The 22,428-nt window shown below is 38.1% G+C and overlaps 1 protein-coding gene across 1 annotated transcript in view; it reads left to right on the top strand.

Annotated features, from left to right (window-relative positions):
* The window catches only part of rxfp2a (relaxin family peptide receptor 2a), a 117,992-nt gene that overhangs the window by 67,298 nt on the left and 28,266 nt on the right, over window positions 1-22,428 (top strand). The window contains exons 9-15 of the mRNA XM_012878701.3: window positions 9,370-9,444; window positions 11,595-11,666; window positions 14,621-14,692; window positions 17,181-17,255; window positions 20,732-20,803; window positions 21,123-21,194; window positions 21,315-21,544. Coding sequence (XP_012734155.2) covers window positions 9,370-9,444; window positions 11,595-11,666; window positions 14,621-14,692; window positions 17,181-17,255; window positions 20,732-20,803; window positions 21,123-21,194; window positions 21,315-21,544 — 668 coding nt within the window. The remainder of the gene's footprint in view (window positions 1-9,369; window positions 9,445-11,594; window positions 11,667-14,620; window positions 14,693-17,180; window positions 17,256-20,731; window positions 20,804-21,122; window positions 21,195-21,314; window positions 21,545-22,428) is intronic.

Raw genomic sequence — 22,428 nt, forward strand, 5'->3', positions numbered from 1 at the left:
GCATGTGTATAGGTGCATCTCAGTTAACTGGAATATGCTTTCCGATGAGGCTTGTCAGGTTAAAAGTACTTTTTAAAAATAACTTTTAATTAGATATTAAACATTTTTCACAGAACCCAAATTTCTGGATTAAAAATGTTTTAGTCTGATGTAATAATCTACTAAGGAATTAAAAGTTGTGTTTTCATTACCTATTTGCAGAAAACCATCACAATTAACAGGAATTAAGGCTTGAAAACACCAGTCTGTGTGTAAATAATGAATATAATCTGTTTCAATTAGAGAACTGGGTTACCGAAACAAATTAACTTTTCATTAACATTATAATTTAATTGAATGAGATGCACCAGCCACCCAGTTGGTGCTTCTGTACCAAACAAACCATCATCCTAAAAAATGTAGAACCACAGAATAAACATTCATGGCAAATTCGAGTCTTGAACACTGATGCAAAATGTGTGTGGTAAAATTTGGGAATGAGGTGTTTTAAAGGGGATGTATCATGCAAAATCCACTTTTTTTTTGTCTTTAAAGGTATATAGCCTTCGTAATATGCTTATATAAAAGACCAAGAACCATTTGACCATGAAAAAATAAGGGCATATACACCAAGCCTCCATCTTGATAGTCCTTTTTTGAGCCAAAAAACAATTCCCTCTCGGGCGTGATTAACAAATATAAACAGACGTGGCGACATCTAGAAAAACTATGTGCTTAATTTATAAATTGTCAATAATGCCGGACTGAGCCCGACCCTCTGAAATGCCTCGCAGTAAAGCGGCTGTTCGGTGTGATGGAAGACCAACCGTTTTTAATTAAATAAACCGATCTACAAAAACTTTAAGAGCCTCATTAACAATGTTTACATGAATCAGTTCTGCTGTCACATCTCAGCATCTGCAGGTTTAGCGTCTGCTTCAGTGAACACCAACGTTCATACTGTGTTCCCAGTGACATTCCAGTTTATTCCCTCTCGGAATAATATTTTTGAGATTTTTTTTTTTTTTCAATGGATCTTGGACCTTTCTTCACTGTTTCACTGGGAGATACTAATAGCCATTAACCGCTTCCTTGTGTTAACCCTGCTGTACATTGGTGGTGCGTACATCCGTAAATATCGTAAATAAACATGAAAGGGGAATATGTGGGTAAATTAACGAGGAATTCAGACCAAAGCATTGCAGGTTCACTTTACATAGACAACAAATGCATGATTTAAATGTGAAAAAGAAGGACTAAAGCATGATATGTCCCCTTTAACACAGTAGGACAGGTCACAACTTTTTGCAACAAAAGCAGCCAAAAATGAACTGTTTCATTTACCAGCGTCTGCTTGGACACAAAATCGATCCGTTTGTCCATTTAGATGGATTTGCCAATAATCTGGTCTCACATCCCCAACAGTTAAATTGATCGTTGGCTGGCATAGGCTTTTTTTCTAAGCAGATATATAGTCAAACATCTAAAGATGTACCATTTTTCAGTCCCGCAGAGCATTCTCGGTCCAGTTTGCATTCTCCGCCACAGCAGCAGAACTTCCTGAGGCGAAGCAAAAGTGTTTTTCCAGGTGCTTACCACAAAAAAAAAAAAAAAAAAAAGCGAACAAATGCAGGGTAGAAAGAGCTTTTTGTTATATAGCCATCTTAAAAAGACCATCAGTGATGATCACAATTTCATTTCCAGCTGCTGCCACATCAGTCTGAAGATATCAGACCGTGGCAAGAAAGGGCAACAGACAGGATGCTGCACATAAAATAAATACGACTCTATTATTTTCTGCTAAGCAGCTCAGACCAGCAACACCTGAGTGCTGTCTTAGCACGGTGTTCAGTAATGTTTCCTGATTCTGTTATATTTAAAATCATTTTACGTTTCTTAAGGTGGAAACACATTAATCTGTTCTGTCATGCCTCACTTGAGCACGATGTGTCCAAAGTCTGTCAAAAGCCTTAACTGATGCATGTTAAATGATGGTAATCCTGCTGCGCATCAGCTGTCATCATGGCAGCTGGAATACCCTCTGGCTCCGAAGACAACTTCCACAGACAGATTTAGTCAGATTTAGATTGCTGCCCGATGTACTTGTGCTTTCACCGAATTGCACGGTCAGGGTTAGATTATTCTAACAAGGATCCAGAACACCCACTGGTAGAGATTCTGCCTGGAGATGGCACACAGTTTCTCATTGTCTACATTTTTTCCCCAACACAAGACAGCTGTAAGATGCAGCAAGTAACAGAAAAAGCACAGTGCTGTGGTGTGGAGAAGAATCCATTTTGAATAATGTTCATTCACTTGGAAAAATTCTTATAATTCAATTATTTAACTTTTTTTTTAATTCTAGGTACAATTAAGGCCTTGATGGTTTCCTATTGGTTTCAAGAGCAGCCTGAGAGAACCAGTAAAGGGTTTACAGCTTTCAATCGATCAAGAATTTACCAAATCTTGAGCCAGTCAAAATTATATTTTTTTTGTTATTTGGAATGTTGTGGGGAAGAAAAGTTGAATCCGTGAGACAATTGAATGATCTATGCAGTTCCTGGATACTAACGTAGATCCTTAAAGGTTTATAAGAGTCCAGTTAGTGATGGTCCCTGAACTCCTTTAGCCATAAAAGGTCAACTGACTCAATATTAGTTGTCATCGGTGGAGCATAAAAACTTTCTTTTCTCATCCTTCACGTCCCACAAAGCTTTATTAGAGTCGTCTGGGTAATTTTTGTTTAAGCTTAGACAGGGCAAAAATCAAGCAAGAAAACCACAAGCATATCTTCATTACCCGAGGGAGCGAAATTTAAACTGACTAATCGCTGTGAGAGACATTTAAGTCTGAAAGCACCAGACCAAATAACCTGACGAGATGACGTTTCTGTCTGTTATCCTCTGTTTGTCCATTGCCATTTTCACCTCCATTCTTCCTGCTCCTCTGTGGCATCACTCGGATCGGATCTTTCTGCTGCGCATCATACAGTTGTGACTTTATAGCTGCATTCAAACGACAATTGTACCATAAACCCACAGGTGCAGCTGTCTCCTAATGGCTCATCTGGAAGTACTTCTTCTGAAGGGGATAAAGTTTGTGCCAGCTGTCTTTGCGATCAGGCTTTTGTGGTTGTTGGCTAAAAAAGTCTGTTTATGCTTTCAACTTTTTTTTTTTCACATATTTTTCATGCTGCCATCACAAACTTCTACGTGTGCCAAAAGCAAATGAACAAGAATGTTGACTGGAAATAAACTAAACTACAGGACGATTGGTGTTGTCAGAGGCACAGTTGCAATTGGTATCAAAACACAACATGCAGATTGCTGCAATCAACCTTTCATTTCCTCACAGATACAATATATCCCTACGTATATCGTTTAACTATGATGAGTTTGTCAGCTTTAAAAAGTCTTCAGACGGGGGTGATGAGAGACAGAAACCCATATGGTCCTTTCTAGTCTATCCGTCACTCTGGCGAGGAACAAACACCGTTTGAAGAGGCAAAGAGACTGAGAAAACATTTATAGGAGTCGCGTTTCAAGCAGGACGCACGCTGAGATGCATCTGAGGAAAGACAACAAGGACAAAAACAAGTCCCACCCAGACAACCCAGTGAACAAGTTTGACACAAACAACAACTTCAAGTCATTCTCCAAAGTCATTTAAAGTTGGTTTGGTTTGTGCATAGCCCCTTTAAAAGCAACTACTTTAAGGTCAGATTAGAAATTAAAATGCAGCCAAAGTAGTTGCCAACAAATCTCAAACGCATAAAAAAAGAACAATGTGACGTTATAACCACAAGTCAAATACATAAGTGTGAAGTGAAAAGAAAATGAAACTGATTTTCAACAATTAAGATAAAAATCTGTCAAGTGTTGCTTAAAACTGTGTTTAGTCTCCCTTCAGTCAACAATAACAGTACATGCCTGAATGAGGTTTTTGGAGTATGGGAAATAATGCAAAAACAGAATTTTACTGTACATTAAATGCTATCTTCTGTTGGGTGACATTCCAGCACCCTCCACTATTGGTAAAAATGAAAGGAAACTTCTTAAAATTAAGTCATATTTTATAGTTGTAGTATAACATCTCTTTCTATTTACCCCAAAAAAATTATCTAAATTTTAAATTTAAATTGTAAAGGAAAATATACTTTGAATATAAATCGCAATTGCAAAAGAAATGAAACTGGATCATTTTTGCAATATTTAATAAAGTCATCTACGTGGTGAGAGTGTCTAGGAACTTCTAATTTGTGAACTGTGACTTTCTGTTTTGCTGACTCAGGCCCTTTTTCTCCTGGCCACCCTCCAAAACGTAACATTTAGTTATGCCAGATGTGTGTCGAAATCGAAAAGTTAAGAAATGGTTTCAAGAAAATAGTTACTTGCCTAAACCTGCCCATATCTACAGGGCAGAGTAAAAAAAAATTCTAAATTTAAAAATAACTGTGAGAAACCAGGCTTGAAGGAGGACCCAAATTTATCCTGCGTCGTGCACAGGGAAGAGGATGGGAAGCATGTCAAAAATCTTTTGCTTTAGCTAGGATTTCCATTAATAGGGTCAGGATTTAACCATAATCTTTTTTTTCTTTGTGACACCCACACATTGTTATGATTAAAGTAATTCAATCGCATCAAACCCTGACATTACTGGGGTTTTCTCCCCCTTGCAATCAACTAATCACACCTGATCTGTTTAGTCCGTAAACCAAACTGCAGGTTTTTTTCCCCCTCAGTGCGGTCCATTTATGTATAGTGGTCTTGGTACGGATCCAAATAAACGGATAGATTATGGTGTGAATGTGACCCGACCTCCATCCGACACAGCTACCGGGTGTACGCTGTAAGCCTGACCCAAATGCCTTCCTGTTACGAGGTTTGTGTTGCATTGTGGGATGCGGCAGGGTGAAGAAACTGAGAAACAAAGGCTGCAATTGTTTGTCATAAACTACCCCTGTGCAACTTTCAAAACATGTTCTCAAAATGAATATATTTCTCAGATAATTTTGCCTGAAATAGTACCTAGAGAAATACAAATCATATAACTAAATTCTCTGTGTTTTAAACTTGCTTGGAACACAGTTTCTTGTTTCTGTGATTACATTTGGTTCCCCGTCCCAGACAGATCTCACTGGTAAACAGACTCAGATTCCTTATGTGATTTAATTTGTTTGCTTGTTGTTTTCTTTGGGTAAAAATAAACTGAACACCTGGAAAAAGTTACAAGTTAAACCCGTCAAATTATGCAGACCAAATAAAGGAACACAGGTGTGAAAATGCTCTAAAGCACTTAAGGGGTAAAATGCTTGCGTCATCTGATGCAAAATTCAAAGGCTGCATTTCTCCATTGTTATTTCATGGATCTACAGCAAACTGATTTAGGAACTCCTTTTATTAGCTAATATACTGAAAGTTTGAAAAATTATGACTTTTCTTTCTTTCTATTAACTATTTTAAACAGATTAAGAACATGTTTATTCTTCTGTCTACAACCTAAACTGCTTCAGTGAGAAATTAAAGAAATGAACCCGCAAGGGCACAGACTGTGAAGAGGAAGTCATAAAGCTCTTGACTATGAAGAATCACAAAATAGTATATATATATATATATATATATATATATATATATATATATATATATAAAGCAACTGTGGGTGGCTGTTCTAAAGTTTTTATGAGAGCTCTACATTTGATGAGCCACTTATAATTCATTGCATAAGGTAGGTCAGGAAACAACGGCGCTGGCACAAACGGTAAAAAAAGTCAAACTTCCTGCAGTGTTGGGAATATTGTCAGGCTGGCAACATGAATCCATAACAGAGAACACACATGATGCCCCAAATTTAAGTCAGATCTACTAATCCCAAAGAAACTTTTCTCAGCCATTCAAATTATTTTACTCACATGTTTCTCCTTTGCTTTGTTGGAGTTTTAAGTTATGTCCGACTTTTACTGCTGTTGTTACTCCTTAACGACAGCTATTTAGCTGCAAACAGGAAAAATAAGAGAACTGGATTCTTCTGGACTGTTGAACAAACGGCACCATGAAGTTCAAGGAACACAGCAGACCGCTCAGGGGCAAAATTAAGGGAAAGTTTGAATCACTGTTCAGTTTATTATCCAAAAACATAAAGTTTATGGCACAATGTACATTCACACTGACAGGCTTGGGCAAAGAGAGCATTAATCAAAGCAGCACTCAAGATGTCTATGGTAGCTCAGGGGGACCTGCAGAGATCCAAGTCTTGCCTTTATGGAAAAGTGGCAAGAAAAATACCCTGTTGAAACAAAAACATGAGAAGCACCCTGTTGAAGTTTTCCACGAGCCAAATCAGGATAAAGCAAAAATGTTGAAGGTGGTCAGGTTAGACCCAAAGTGATCCTTTCTGTGGCAGAAATCAAATACTTCTCTTCACACCATTTCTACAGTAAAACATGATAGTGGAGGCATAATGTTGTTGGGATACATTTCATTAAGCCCAGACAGGAAAGCTGGTTAGAGTTGATAGGAAGATGGATGGAGATAAATCCGAGGCAATCTTGTAGAATACCATATTGTTCGGACTATAGGGCGCACTTAAAATCCTTACATTTTCTCAAAAAACTATGATGCACCTTATATGTGATTTAAAGTTGTGCTTACTGACCGATTTTATGTGGTACAATGCAATCAGAAATCTGTTAAAATATGGATGTATGACTTTGGTTATCAACGAAGCCGCTCTGCTCAATGGATATTCGGAGCATTACGGTACACTGTGTCACTACCTGATTGGACCACTGAGCTGCCTACAAGACTACCTGACTGTAATGTCAAAACTAGAAATGCATTCATGCAAGGCAGCCTGCACCCAGAGTACACCCTGGCAACAATAAACCTAGCAAGTTATTTTCAATATTAAACTTAAGTTAATTTTGGCTTTGTTAGAAACTGGACAGTGTAGTCCAACTACTATGTCCTCCCATCAGAGACGGTTAGCTCTCCCTCTCAGGAGGAGAGGTTAAAAGTACAAAGCGTGGCAAAGCAGCATACACGCGTCCTATGCTTATGTTAGCTTTACATATTAAGTCGAAAAAAGTACACCAGAAACATAATGCTACGCGGCAGCTAAATTAGATTGGAGTTCTAATTTCGGACACGTATACGCTCCTGTTTGGCCGGGGATAAATGGGAAAACACCTTGTGTCAAAGTCCACTTCCGGAGGTATCCCAAAATAAGAGTCATTGAAAGTAAAGCACCATGGATGATGTTGTTGTGACAATCTAACAAGCTAACAAACTAAAATATGCGATTTCTAATCAGATAGGGTCAAAACATAGGGAATAATACCGATGATGTAATACCTTACCCATATATTGCTGATAATTTGTCTTTCTTTAATTACTTACCCATGACAAAAGTTCTCTTCACAGAATCACGCAGCTGTGGAGTGTCCTTTGCAGTGTCTAGTGTAAATTTACACTATTAAAAACATGCCTGGAAGCCGTGGTACTCGCTTACGTGGCCAGTGTATTTTCTCCTTAAGGTGACCAGATTTGATTTCTGTAATGAAAAATTTTGTTAAGCACAGAATCTCTGTGTGAGGGTTGGTTTGTTTCGTCTGAACTGCAACGCCCAAGGGGGCGGGGAAGGTGTGTTGGGAATTGCTCTACTATGTCAGGACAGAGGCAGGACCTGGTAAATACCTCTTGTTGCGCTAAACTTTTTTTACTCCATCGTGATACACAGAAATCGAAGACATTTGCTGGGACAGCTTTTGCCAGGGACAGGTTATCCAAAACGGGGTCTGTCCCTGAAAATCAGGGGCATCTGGTCACCCTACCAGAGATGTGGAGTGACACTTGGGAAGAATATGTAATGCGTCTTATATGTGGACAAAGAGGCACATAGACACGTTAATTCACAGTGCGCCTTATAATCCGGTGCACCTTATAGTCAGAAAAGTACGGTAATCTGCAAGAAGCTACAAAAGGCTTGAGATTGGAGCAGAGGTTCCCCTTCCAACCAGCAATGGCACCAACCACTCAGCCATACTTGCAATTGAATAATTTAAAAAATATTTATGTGTGAGCGCCAAAACACTGGATCCAATCTGGCATTCAAACCAACAGGACACTATGGCAAAGTGTTGGGGACATTTTTAAAGTGCCATGTTCTACATGCAACGAAAACAGCACAAAAACCCTGAAGCAAAGTAAAAAGTGAAACGGCAGCTTTGTAATTACTTCCAGACCAGCTTGTGTTTCTGCTGCTGTCAGGATTTCCAGCACATACTCTCACATGAGTACTCAACATCGCGAGTGCAGAGGTCTGTGTGTGTTTTGATGAAATCAGGTCGGAGCGTGAACAGCTGGACGCATCCGGTGTGTTCTGACCTCAAGAATGGCCTCGGTCTGAGCCCAGACCTAAATCCACTTGAGAAGACTTGAAAAATGAATGTTCACAGACAAGTCCATATCCAGTCCAATTGAGGTTTTTACGAAGCAGAATGTGCTGAATGTCAATCTTTGGAACTGCTAAGATAGTAAGGGTATCCCAGCTCCCTTTCAGTTGTACTAACGTTTTTGGAGGAGAGCTGAACCCAAATGCATGTCAATGTCTACGGATGGCTATTTGTGAAGAAGTTTGAAAACTATTGTTTCAGTTTCCCTCCACTAAATAGCTGTTGTTAAGGATTATAGGATACTAATAGCTGGAGCATTTAAAATCTTAATCAAATATATTGAAGTTTGTGGTGATTGCGTAACAAAATGTGAAAATGTTCGCAGGGTATAAATACTTTTTTACAAAACCCTGTACATCTTGTTTCCGGTAAGGAATAGCGTAGTCTCAGCTTCTACAGTAAGCTCTGGTCCTACGATGTCTGTTTTGGAGACGGGATATTGCTTCACAGCCATCTGTTGGGGCCACAGCATCAGAGCCAGTAGCTCAAAGAAATTAGGCTGATTAAGAAGGCTGCATCTGGGCTGCTCCGAAAGCCCTCAAACAGTTTTGTTGCACAAGTTGCTGAACATAAAAGGCAAAAACTGCCTTTCATTTATGCAACATGGAGATCAAACACCAATATGTCTTCAGTCACACTTCTGTTGCAGAATATCATTTCTGCCCGTAGCAGTTATAAGGAATAAATACTTTCTAAATGTTTAATAACAAATAAAACAAGTTAGATCTCCAGGTTCAGAAAGTATTCCCTATTTTATTTCAGCTGTGAATCTCCTTTGACCTGAATGTGACTCATTCCACCTTCAGCAGCCTGAGGTTGCGGTACAAAAGAGTGTAACAAGAAGATCCTATTTAAGTTGAAAGTCACGGTGATCAATGAGGCAGCGCTCACTGTGTAAAGTCTAATCTCTGTGCGGTGAAATGTCCCCTGTCTCTCCCCAGATCGATGGTGCACACCTCGCTGCAGCAGCTTCCTCATCCCAGCTTCTGTCAACACATGTCTGCCCTGGACTGGCTGTGAGTCTGCTCTGACAGTGTACTTGTGTGTGTGCAGGTGTGTAGTGTGGGATTCGGTTGATGTTTGTGCGCTGAAAAGGGAGAGCGAATGTGTTGGGGAGTTTGTTTGTTTTCTGCGCACGAGTGAACATAAGACCATATTAAAAAAGGGATGCGGACGCATTGGAGCGATGCTTCTGACTGACAGGCTTCTTCAGCCGATGTCACCGTGGTCGGTCAGCTTGACCAGCTACAGCACCTGCAGGATGAGCCCGAAATTCATAATGACCTCGTGCTGTCTGTAGCTTTTGTGTCTACATGTGGAGAGCACATTGTAGACATGACTTGTATTTACTTTTCATTCCAGAAAACAGCACGGTTTTTATTATCTTTTGGAATTAAACTTTTTTTTTATCAAATCAAATCTATTTTTTTTTCTGGATTTTCCACTCCAGCTTGTTCACACCTGCTCAAACAAATTCCCTCTATAGAGCTTTAAGACATTTAAACATCTCTTTCTGGCCATGATAGTCTTTCAGTTATGCCACTGTTTTCAATGATAAGCTCCCCGACTTGTTTCATGTTTGTCTCCTAACAGCAATACATTTGCAAAAGTTAAAATGAGACGCCAAAACACATATTCATAAAGAAATATAACCCATACTGTGGTAAACTGGGTATCCACAAATCAGTCGGCAGTTGTTGCACTTGTTTTGCATTGCACTTTATAAAAATAGGACAATCCCAACACATGCAATCTCCAGAACATAGGTCCCCCGGTCTTCATAACTACAGTCCATTTCACAAGTACAGATAGTTTTTGTTTTCATGCTGTGTTTCACTGCATCTCCAAAGGCGTTTACAGCTGGTCTGCTGAGGCTTGTAACCGCCAACAACTGTGTTCCTGCTGCAGGGGTGCTACTGTGTTTTCTAGCACCTTAAATTTTGTTTCCTTTTTCTAATGAAAACTCATTTTCGTTTAAAAGGTTTGTTAATTGTACCCTTTTGTGTTTGTCTAGCCTTTGGTAGCACATTTTGTAAGCATTAAACGGGGGTCCTATCCAGTGTATTTCTTGCTGATGTGCTCACATGGGAACTGTAAGATTCTGTCAGTATTGTGTAATAGTTTTGTATGAAAATACTTGTATTGCGTTCTGTGTACTGTGACTGTTATTGTTATTGCGCAAAAGTCCCCTTACTAGTTTCATCATGTAGAAACAGCTAGCATTAAAGAAATAACATAACACTCATAATTTTATCAGATTAACCTATTCAATTATTTGTTGGGACAAATAGGGACTCAACCAATCACATGGCAGCAACTTAATCTATCTAAAAATTGAGATGTAGTGAGGATGACTTGCTGAAGTTGAACCCGAGCATCATGGGGAAGAAAGGGGCTTTACTCTTCACCTGAGAAATATTATTTGAAAATCTTATTTATAGTTTGACGGGTATGCTGATGATACCCAGCTCTATGTGCTATCTATAAACCCTAATGTTACGATTACACATCTTGAAATTACAAGCTTGTCTTTAACACATTAGGTCCCAGATATCATCGAATTGATTACATTTCAAATGAGGTAAATTCGATAGAATTACATTTGGTGCTGTAAAACTCAGAAAATATTTTTATTTACTACTCTGGAAGGTTTCATTTTGGCCTCAAATGCATCTGTGAGAACCCTTGGTGTAATTTTGACCTGGGGTTCTCTCTTAAGTGTCATGTTCTTAAGTACAGCATGTTTTAAATCTATGAAATATAACCAAAATCAGAAACATCGTCTGCTAAACTCTTACTACAAAAAACTGTTGATGCATTTGTCACTTCCATTTCCATTTTTTGATGGGATTGTTGCTGGAGGTCCAAATAACTACATAAATCTTCTGCAGTCAGCTAACAAAGTTACATCCAGAGTTTTAAAAGTTGCCTACAAAAGAGTTCCCATCACACCAGTTCTGGTCTTCGTCCAGAATGCTACGTTACATGCTTTCTGTTTTAACATTTACTAAGATTTAGTTATATTCAACTAAGATCTCACAATTTCTAGGTACACCGAACTTTTACCAGTGTGAGCTTTGCTCCTGAACCCTTGAGATGTTTTATATAACCTGTCAGCAAAATGCTGATTTTATTTGTCCTGCTTCCTTCTCTCCTCTCTCTCCAGAGATCTTGAGGGAAACCAGATTCAGACTCTCAACTATTCCATCTTGAAGACATGCAGCAAGCTTGAAGTCCTGTAGGTATATGATAGAAACACATCACACGGTTTTCATTATGTGGCTATTATGTTTTTTTTTTTGTTTTTTTATTTCTCTGCATACTAGAATTAACTTTCCACTGCAGATAAATCCTAAGACTAAAACAGAAGACCTGTTTGATGTGTAAATGCGCTTGTGTAGACTTAGCAGCAGCAACACCATAAATCTTGTGTTGCATAAACTCACTGTTTGTAATGCTGTAATTGAAGTATTAAATTTTCAGTAGATTCAGTAAGAGTTGATTGAACTGAGCCATTTTGTGCTGTCTATCCCTGTCTATCCACAATTTTACTATCCCTGTCTCAACTGAATTATTGTCTAAACACAATCTGGCTTTAACAGTTCTGCTCTGCTCTTAAAGGGGACATATTATGCTTTTCGGTGCCTTCCTTTTTTAAAATCATTCAGTTGTATATCAATTGGTCCATGAGCTTGTTTAGCAGTTGCACAGCAAAAACTGTGACGTAATTGTAAAAAAAAAAAAATTAATAGACAACAAAGAAAACTAAATGGCTTGAAAAATATGACCCAAATAGAATATAGAGAGATATCTACGCAGCACCTGGACAGATTACATTATTGTTTTCTGAGCTCCTGGAGGAATAAAAAACAAAATGTATTTAAGGGCTAAAAAAAAGTGCATTTTGCATGATATGTGCCTTTTAATGTAGAAATCAAAGAGTGTTTGGAACTGTGTAAACACAGTGGGTGAACAATCTCTACTACCAAAACAGCTTTACCACAGTCATGTATAAAAAAAATAATCAAGTTATGTGCAGGGCTAATCCTCCAATGTTTCAGGACTCTAAAAATACCTCTGCTTAGCTAACTATCACGCATTAGATATATGTTTAAGACCAACTGATAATAGGTACAAAACAGTTTGTTTTTTTTCTTACTCCAAGTTAACAGCATGACTCTCTTTTTAATGTGCTGGGAAAAAAAATCCCCGCTGCATCCTCTTGCTTTATTAGATTAGGGAAAAAAAATACTCTGGCACAACTTTGGGCAGAAGCATTGGCTTCAAAAGGTTTGAAAAACGTTGGACAGCGATTATTCATGTAACGTTGCTGTCCTTCTGTTTTGTGCCACCCTTAACTATATTGAGTCATATTCCTTTCTGCTCTTCTTCAGTCAGCTCAGTTTTGCGATGTGGTCTTTTTTTTTTTTTGTCTTTATTGCTTTTGCATTTTTTTATATTGTCCTTTCAAGTTTTTTTTCAGCATATTTAATATTTAGTAAAACTCCGCTGCATATGCCGTTCAGGAATTAATTTGACACTTTTTCAGACTTGCTAATTAAATCAAATTATTATAAGACTTTGATGAAGGAGGTTTGACGTCTGCACCACACAGTAGATCTGTTGCTTTTTATACAGCATTGTGTGGTCTATGTAAAAACACTAGCTGTTGCACAGAGGTATTATGTCCTCCAACACACAAGAAACAGCAAATAAGCTCCCTAATTTATTGTGCACTAAAATCTTTACATTTAACAAGGGAAGCAGAGAATCTAAATTGGATTAAAGTGACCAATATTTTTAATTTATAGGCAAATCCTTGAACTGCCATAACTGCATCTTTGTAGGAGTGGTGGTTTTTATATGGGTGATGTGGCTTGCTGCCCAGGAAAGCCTTTTGTCACCAAAAAAGAAAGGAAGTTCTGCTATTTACATCCTGACACTGCTTTTCTTTGCTAGTTTGCATATTACAAGTCAGTAGAAATTCCCTGCTATATACATTTATATTCAATATTCAATGACTAATCTTTTTAAAAGGGGATTTTTTTTCAGTAACTCAATTTGCAAAGTGAAACACATTATATAGATTAGTTATACAGAGACTGATGTTTCAAAGCCCTTATTTCTGGCAATTATGATGATTAGCCGCTTACAGCGAAAGAAAACATATTTGAATATTACACCAGACCAATAAGAAAACCACTTTTGATACAGAAATATGGGCTAAATGAAAAGCACCCCTGCTTAAAAGTTGCTGTTTTCACAAAGTACTTTGTTCTAACAAGCGACCCTCATCAGAACCCGTATACAAATGTGTCTAATATGACTAAATTATATAAATACACAACTGCTTTTGGGATACTGTATGTTTCTGCTAGATTTGCACATGTGGAGACAAAAATTATTGCCGATTCTCACGCTCATACGAATTGGAAAGTAACTTTGAGCAACAAATATTAAATATAAATAAGTATAAATTTTACCTAGCCATTCTAATATGGATGTTCTTTGATTCAACACATTTCATTGTAGCTCTGCTTGTTTAGGATCAAAGTCCTGCTGGATGTGTAACCTCCTCCCTTGCCCCAGATGCACCCCTTTAACAGGTTTTCTTCCAGCATTTCCCTGTTTATTTTACCTCCACCTATCTTTCCACAAAGTCTGACCGCCTTCCTTGTCGGCAGTGAAGAACATTTTTCCCACAGCTTTTTCCTATTAAATGTGTTACTTGGTATACTTGGAAATAATAGCTTAGATGTTCATGTCTTTATCCAGATATTAAACCCAAATTTATATTTATTCTGTACACAACAGTGGGGAAGTTGGAGTTTTTAATTGCACCTCAATTTTTTTGAAATGTGTTGGAAAGCTGAAAGAAAGGGGAAAAAAATAACACTTAAAAGCCAAACTCCTCTAATGGTAGGTTCAAGCACAGATCACATCCTGCACAGTACATACTTGCAGTCAACTCACACTTCATTAAAGTGTACATTTCCATATTCAGAACTATAGAAAATTATGCAGCAGATGCAGAATGATTTTTAAGGCCAAACGTTGGAGCCAGAACAGTGTCTGTGTCTGGAAGAGCTTCCCAGATTCACAGTAGGTTAGGTTTCATAAAGCCACAGCAGGAATCCACAGCAGCATGTTGTCTTACTTGGCATGAATTCTGACTGAAACTCTCCTGTTCAGATTGCTAATGGACAACAGGATCACAAGAGTCCCTGAAAACACCTTCCAGTCTCTATGGAAGCTCGCTGAACTGTGAGTGTATCTTTTCGTGTCTTTGTCATTCTGTGCACATGAACGAGTGATAGCAGCACATAGGTGCTAAGTCTAACTAAAAAATGTTTTCAGTTGTGGCCGAAGTTCCTACCTAAGGGCTTTTTACATCTGGTTGAGAATGTTGTTTGATACAGTCTGACCAAAACATTCTTTAATAATTAACTTAAAACTGTAGGAGGTTATCTTGTCTTTATCAGTACTATTTGTCAACACATAAAAGAATAGAGCTACAATAATCCTTGTCTTAGAGGAAAAGCCAGTGTATAAGATTGTTTCTACAAAATAGAACCAGTTAAGTTTTGATTATTATACTCGTGAAAATATTTAGCTCAAAAACAATAATTGCAAGGTAAAATTTAAAACGTTTTATTTTTAGATTTTGTTCTCATCTATGCTGACAATGTACAGTCCCTTGCTTAAATTGATAGCCCTTGTCTAAAGCAGGCTTTGGTTCTATTTAGCCAATATAAGATATCATCTAATGAACTGGAGAGTGTTGCCTGAGAGCAGGATGTCAGGGTTTCCCTCTTTGGCCTGTTATCACTATGATCTGGTTTTGAACAAATGTAAAAATGGTGAATGGGCAGCTACAGTATCAGTTGTTCACTCTATAAATCTGGCCTTTATGGAAAAGTGACAACAGAGAGTCATTGTTCAAAGAAAACCTCAGGAAGTTACGTTTGCAGGTCGCCACAACCCATATAGCAAAAAGGGAAAAGAAGGTGCTCTAATCAGATAACAACGAAATTTTAACTCTTGTCCCTATATGTAAAACACGGTGTTGCACTAAATAACTAAATAAATGATGAAACGTGGTGGTTTTCATCAGCACTGGAAGGGAAGCTGACCAGAGTTGATGGGACGATTGATGGAGCTACAAACATACTAGTGTTGCAGCTAAGACCATCTTACTTGGGACTAATTCGGGACCAAGACCGAGTCAAGACCAAAACCAATGTTCCACACTACATGACACAATAAAATGTGAAACATGATCAAAAGTGCTTCTCAAATTGATCTGAAAGATGAACATTCCCTTAAAAACACCTGAGAACCTTGCCACAAGGCAAGTCGTGGAAGGCCAATGAAGGAGCTCTGGAGACAGGGACGCTGGAACCCACCGAGGAGCTCTAGAGAGTGATGTAGCATGGAAGTGGCGTGGAAGCCAGAAGATCTCTCGGCAGAGCTGGAGCTCAGAGAAAAAAAAGAGGCAGGTCCACTTGGACACCCCTTGGAGAACTCAGGAAGAGGAATACAAGGAGCGTCTCCTGCCACCCTCCTGGAGAAACTGGCAAGAGGAACATGAGGTGTAAGTGGAGTCGTAGAAGACTGTAAAAGGTGCAGATGGTGATGATGTTGTGATGAAGGAGGAGCAGGATGTGTTGATGGAGGTGATGGTTTGGGTCATTGCAGGGGATGAAGATGATGGTGTTGAGGCCAAAGGCTACACAATGAAAGTCTCTGGACTGATGAGATGGCTGAGGCATGGAGCTCTGCAGACCGTAGGGGGTACGAGGCATCTAGCACGAGTTCTTATTGACAGTTGGGGTGGGGATCATCCAGCATCGGCACGGCCATATTACGTCATTTTGGCTACCACATCCCATGCGTGGGACGTGGTAGCACGAGCAACAAAAACATGGCGCACGAGCAAGCGCTTCTTCCAGCGGAGGATTGTAAATTTAAACATGTTTATGATGCAGCCCATAATGATCGCCGTGATCAACAGACTGTTAACAATTCCTGGACAAAAATCGCCGTCACTCTTGTAAAAAAGTAAGAGGCTTTAAAATGCTCGAGCAACTGTTTCTACTTCTACATGTAGTGGGGTGTAGTACGCTTGGCGCAGGAGCGCAACGCTGCCCTCTACAGTCTAGGAGAATAGCGCTACTTTGGAGGAAAAGCCACACAGAGCATAAATGGTGCAGATGCTGTGTGCACACGTCTCATTTCCGCACAGAACATACATGCGTCAAGCATAAACCAGCTTTTACAGAGGAGCAAAAGGAGATCATGACTGTAAGTACAGCCAGATCAATAAGCAAGGAAAGGCATACTAACAGGAAAATAATGGGAGCAGACTAACGAGATCAAGGAACAAAGGCTAACAGTAAACTTAAATACTGAGGGAAATGTGGAGAATGACATTGAAACAGAGAGGGAGCACAACCAAGACACAAGGACACACTTAGACAAATGAAAACACAAACACTGACGTCAAGGAATAAAGTCAAATACACATGGAAAAAACACTTGAAATAAATCACAAACTAAACATGATAAACAGGAAAGTGATGCAAATGCAAAAAAAGGCCAAAAACCCAAACACCTAAAGATCATAACCAAAAGTACAAGTGGCATAATCACTTTTTGCTTACTCGAATACTTTTTGCAGAGTCTGAACAACAATCCTGTGCAAATATGAATTATGCTAATTCTTCTTCTTCCACCCTTCAATCCTGTGTAGAAATCTTTCCGGTAACAGGATCAACGAGCTTCCAAAGAACACATTCAAGAGCCTCTCCAAGACCCTCCTGAAACTGTGAGTAATAAATTTTACCTAGACTAAACAGTTCAAATTATTAGGAGGAAAGAAACTGTCAAGACATCAAGTTTTGCGGTTGAATTTTAAGAGCATAACCATGCTTGGGAGAAAAAGGAAGACTTTTTTTTCTGTGGTGTGATTTGATGTGATGTTACTACTGTTATGTTTTAGAAAATCCTGTGTCTTAAAAAATAGTTATCTAATCTGCTTGTTAACATTTGAAAGGTTGTGTGACATGGATATTAAATAACAAGTGCAAGTTGAAAAAAACTGATTTTTTTATAGTTAGTAAATGGAACCATAAAAAGATTATTCCACACTGCAATAAATTATATACATAGGAACCTTTTCTCCAATACCTTTGCTTTATTTGACTGTCTTTGGGGTATTCAAAACTATAATAAGAAATCATGTTTAAATAATTAAGGGGAAACAAACATATGATATGTTCTAAGGTGCAAAAACACGCTTCCATTTTTTGAGTTGAATCTCTTGATGGAGTTGGGTAGTGTGAAAACATAACTGCAAACTACCAACTAACTAACTAATCCTAAGTGATAAAAGAGGAGCAAATAACACACTCAAAAGAAGGCAGATGTTCAGATATGTTATTAAAATTGAAAATAATGAATAATGGTAAACTGAACATTTCAAAACAAAAATTTAACATACAGGAAAAAATGCTCTTAAATTTGAAAACGTTAGTAATTTATCTAATTATGTAATTTCCCTTTGGGATTATTAAAGTATATCTGATCTGATCTGAAATTGAGCAAGTCATTTTGCCAGTGGCTTAGTTTTGAACAATCCAAACTTATAGATAAAATATCTTCCACTTAGAATTAAGTAGTTTATGATAACTTTTAACGTTTTTACATGCTCCAGTCCAAACATTAGAGATTTGTCTCCTAGGGTAAAAGTAACATGTGAGAAACCTCATATTCACAAGCATCTGAAATGACATCCCTTTCATTTTTGGAGGGCCAGAAAAAGTCTGTCCAAATGCTGATAATATCTTCTACTACCGCAACCTGCTGGCATGTTTGTTCCCCCAGACTGTGGCCCTTACAGGTTGTTCCAGGAAAGCTTGATATGCTCAATTGAATTGTAGTTGGTATGATAAAACTTTGTGATCCCTGTCTTTGAGTTGTGAAGCATAAACCTGCTGAAACCAATCTGTTCCTGTGAACTCCAAGTCTTTTCAAAGTCTGTAAAGCCTGTGGAAATCATATAGTGTGTCCCCAGCCTAAGCCATCATGCATAACACATAACAAGAAGTAAAACGTGTTCGGTATTTCTTAATCTTTGTCAAATTATTCCTTAAGAGGAATTGAGATAAAATATTGCTGAAGTGAATCTTCATTTTAAACTAAATTAAAAGCCAACACCAAAGATTTTCAGAGTGAAGCTCTAAAAATCTGCCAATACTACATAGCTGCATGTATTCTGATTGGCTGAGGCAATGCCGTCCCTGTGCTCCAAATTGTGTCTAACTTCAGTCATCGACAGCTACTATCTCATAACAGTTTGATGTAGGTAAAAGTTAGTAAGTCAGGATAGTAGCTCTCAAGCACTGGACATGGGCAGCTCTGGTGTAAATGATCATAAAATAAGATATTTTTACACGAGGCTGTAGCTAGAGATTCAGTCTTATCAGTGACTGGGATACTTATTTTTCCTGAAGGTTAAACACTCTTCTGCTTAAAGTCGTTTTTGCCACAAAGCAGCACAAAAAACTTTGTAGTAGATAGGCCAAGTACTTTGTCATGCACTCTGTTATGCGGTCTTGTGGCTTGTTCTGTCCACAAGGCTACAGATTAATTAATTGGAAAGGAAGCCTGGCTTCTGTCTTGGATGGGATCCAGCGTTAACAGTTGTGCCGTTGTCTGTTTCCAAGCCCGCTGCTGCACCAAAATCTGTCTGCTGAATAGGAGAAGTTTGTCAGAACACAGAAAAAAATCTTAGAAAACTTCTATCTTGATTGTTACCACTTATCCTTTTAAATGTCGTTAAGGGTTGCAAGGGTTGCTGCTTACAATAGTTAGTTTTATTGAGTTTAGTTGAGTAATGTGTAAAAAAAAAAAAAAAAAAAATTAAGGAAAGAAATGAAGGAAGGACATCACAGCTGATAACGCAGCCAAAAGTTTGTCTGATGAGATTATGTATGGAATCCCACACTTGGTCTTAATGCATAACAAAGTGATCATCCAAGACCAATGTAGTGATAGAAAAGTATGCATCTCTAGAATGAGTTCATAATCTAAAGATGCATATTGTTTTAGAAGTCAGAAGAATATTATCAAAGACCAGAAGATGGGGGGCTCAATACACTGGCACACTGCCCAGGGATTCAAAAGCAATACACCTGTATTTCACCACAGTGGTAAATGAACATTTTTAGTCAAAATTGACAACGGAAAATCTATGATCAGGACATTTCTGCCACAATTTCTGACCAATATTGTTACTCTTATGTACACATACAGCAGCCTTCCAGTTTCAAACGTTATTTCCTACAATTGACTCATTTGGTTCAGACAGAAAACTATAGCAGCTGGCGTACCGACTTATCATGGAGAAATATGCAGCAGGAAACTCTGATAATAAAAGTTGCATATTTGAACAAACAACATGTAAAAGAAGAGAAAAAAAGACAATTTCTTCACTTATAAACTTCATGTTTATACATCAGACCTGCAGTTGCCTCATCGGTCTGGCTGTTGACTCACTGGGATAAACTATGTGGTCTTATTCCCTCAGCTTTGATTGTCTCTTTTTTTTAAAAGCCAACATTTAAACTGTATTATAATCTCTGAAAAGCGTCTGCGTTTGCTGGGTGAGGAGCTGTGTCTTTTTAACGTGACCTCCACAGAGCTCCACCACGTTTCCTGCAAACATGTTCATAGCAGATCGCTTATTGCATGGGTTTATTGGTCACCAAGATACATTTTAAAAAGCCATATTATCTGTAATAGTTACTGAATGACTTGCAGATCCTATTTCTTTGCAACAAAAGTTGGCCAAGCACAATAAAGTAAATAATTAATTATACTACAAAATAAAATAAAAAATAAAAACGATTTGTTGATCTGAAGCCATTTTAGGTCTGATTTTTAGGTCAATAACTATGTCCTCATAAGTATGTATTTTTCTCAAATTCAGGTGGAAAAAAATGCTTTTACAGAAACAAGATTCTTATAACTAAAGCCAATGGTGCTAATACTGTTACTGCATCTGTTCTCTGTTGCCAATATGTCTCAACTGTAAATTTAACAGATTTTTGTTGCTTTAGATTAAGTCAGCCTCTTCAGGGAAGAGGAAATGTTGGGATTTCGGCGCTGTTTTAGAAACACTAAAGACAATCAAATTAGAGAAGCCTGGGATCGATGTTCTGTTTTCCACATATTTATTGCTTTTCTTTATCAGAATCCACAATGAGATTGCAATTGACTGTCAAGTATTTCTTTCTGTAGAAACATATCCCATAACCCTCTTCTCCGCATCCATCCGAGCCACTTCAGCCACCTGTCACAGCTTCAGTCTCTGTGAGTATAGAAACACTCTGCTACCTTTCTAAAGGTTCTTTAGCCGCGTATTGCACTCTTTAGCCTATTGAAAACAGATTTACTTACAGGCTCACTTTAAAATCTAATATGCAATTATTTATAAAATCTAAAACCTTTCCTGTAACGTTCAAGCAGATACTTTAAAATATTGAGCACAATTTTGAGTATTTATTATGTAGCAAAGATGTGGTTGTTGTTATGGATATATGTGGATACACATACCCCAACAGCTTGCCTCCTGCTCTCTGTTCATGGGTGATATTTCTTTTTTCTTTTTTTTCTTTTTTTTTTTATCCAGGGCTCTGGAGGGTATCGAGATCCAAGATATTCAGACTAAAATGTTTCTTCCCATGAAGAACCTCTCCCACATGTACGTAAGATAGTGATAAAGCGATACTGAACAAGCAGTATTTCATTCCATCTTTTATAAGCAGAGTTTTGTTTTTTCTGCTGCCATCCCTTATTTTTGTTTGTTTGTTGGCTATATCAGCTACTTTAAGAAGTTCCAGTACTGCTCCTATGCGCCTCATGTGAGATCTTGCAAGCCCAACACTGATGGCATCTCTTCGTTCGAGGACCTGCTGGCGAACATGGTGCTGCGGGTGTCGGTTTGGGTCATGGCTTTCATTACCTGCTTTGGTAATATCTTAGTCATCGGCATGAGATCACTGATCCGTGCAGAGAACAACCTGCACGCCGCCTGCATCAAAGTCCTCTGCTGTGAGTAGTCGCACATCATCACACAGTGGTTTTGTTAAGGGAAAGATTCACTGTTTATAAATGCATGCCAGGACATTTTTTGTTCACACAGTCATGGCTGAAGGTTTTGGCAGTGGCACCGAATGTGTCTTTGAGATTCTAATGGATTTCTATGGTATTCTTACAAAAGAAAAGAAAAAAAACATTTTTGAAATATGAAGGAAAATCACCATTGAAAATAATGCGTTTCACATTTTGAAGATTTGTTTCATATTTTATTGTAAGCTTCATGTGTTTTTTAAATATGGGAAATATAACGTACCATAATATGTGTTCCCTTTATTTTTGTCACACCACAAAGTGACATTTACTTCCAGGTGAAAGATTTTGAAAACACGTCACATGTGGAAGGTTTTCTGGCCTGTTTTAAAAGTGAAGTCGGATTCATGGGCACAATGAAAGCCAATGCACGCCCCTTTTGCTCCTTTAAAAAAAAATACATTATGTACACAATAAGAATAAAATACAAGGCAGTTTGAAAATTTTTAAAAATTTTACACAGGAGGTGCATCATAGAGTGCCGTGTGGCATCTTGGATATGCCTGATTGCAGGTATATTATTGTTGGTTTCTAAGTTTATTGGCAGTTGGATAAAAGCATTTTAGGTTCAGAGTTCACAATTAAGTTGCTGCTCAAAATAAAAATAAAGGAACACTTTGAACATGTAAAAAAACATGCTAAATATCCATAATGATTAGGAATGGGTGATGTGTTAGGAGCAGGAGGATGCCAAGATTTTAATGAGAATGAAAATGATCAACCCACAAAGGGCTTAATGTGAAGTGACAGAGAAAGTGACGTTCTTTGATTCGCAGTAACTCCAAATGGTGCTCAGTGGTGCTTGT

This window comes from Fundulus heteroclitus, chromosome 11 (assembly GCF_011125445.2).
Source record: "Fundulus heteroclitus isolate FHET01 chromosome 11, MU-UCD_Fhet_4.1, whole genome shotgun sequence".
Classification (NCBI taxonomy): domain Eukaryota; kingdom Metazoa; phylum Chordata; class Actinopteri; order Cyprinodontiformes; family Fundulidae; genus Fundulus; species Fundulus heteroclitus.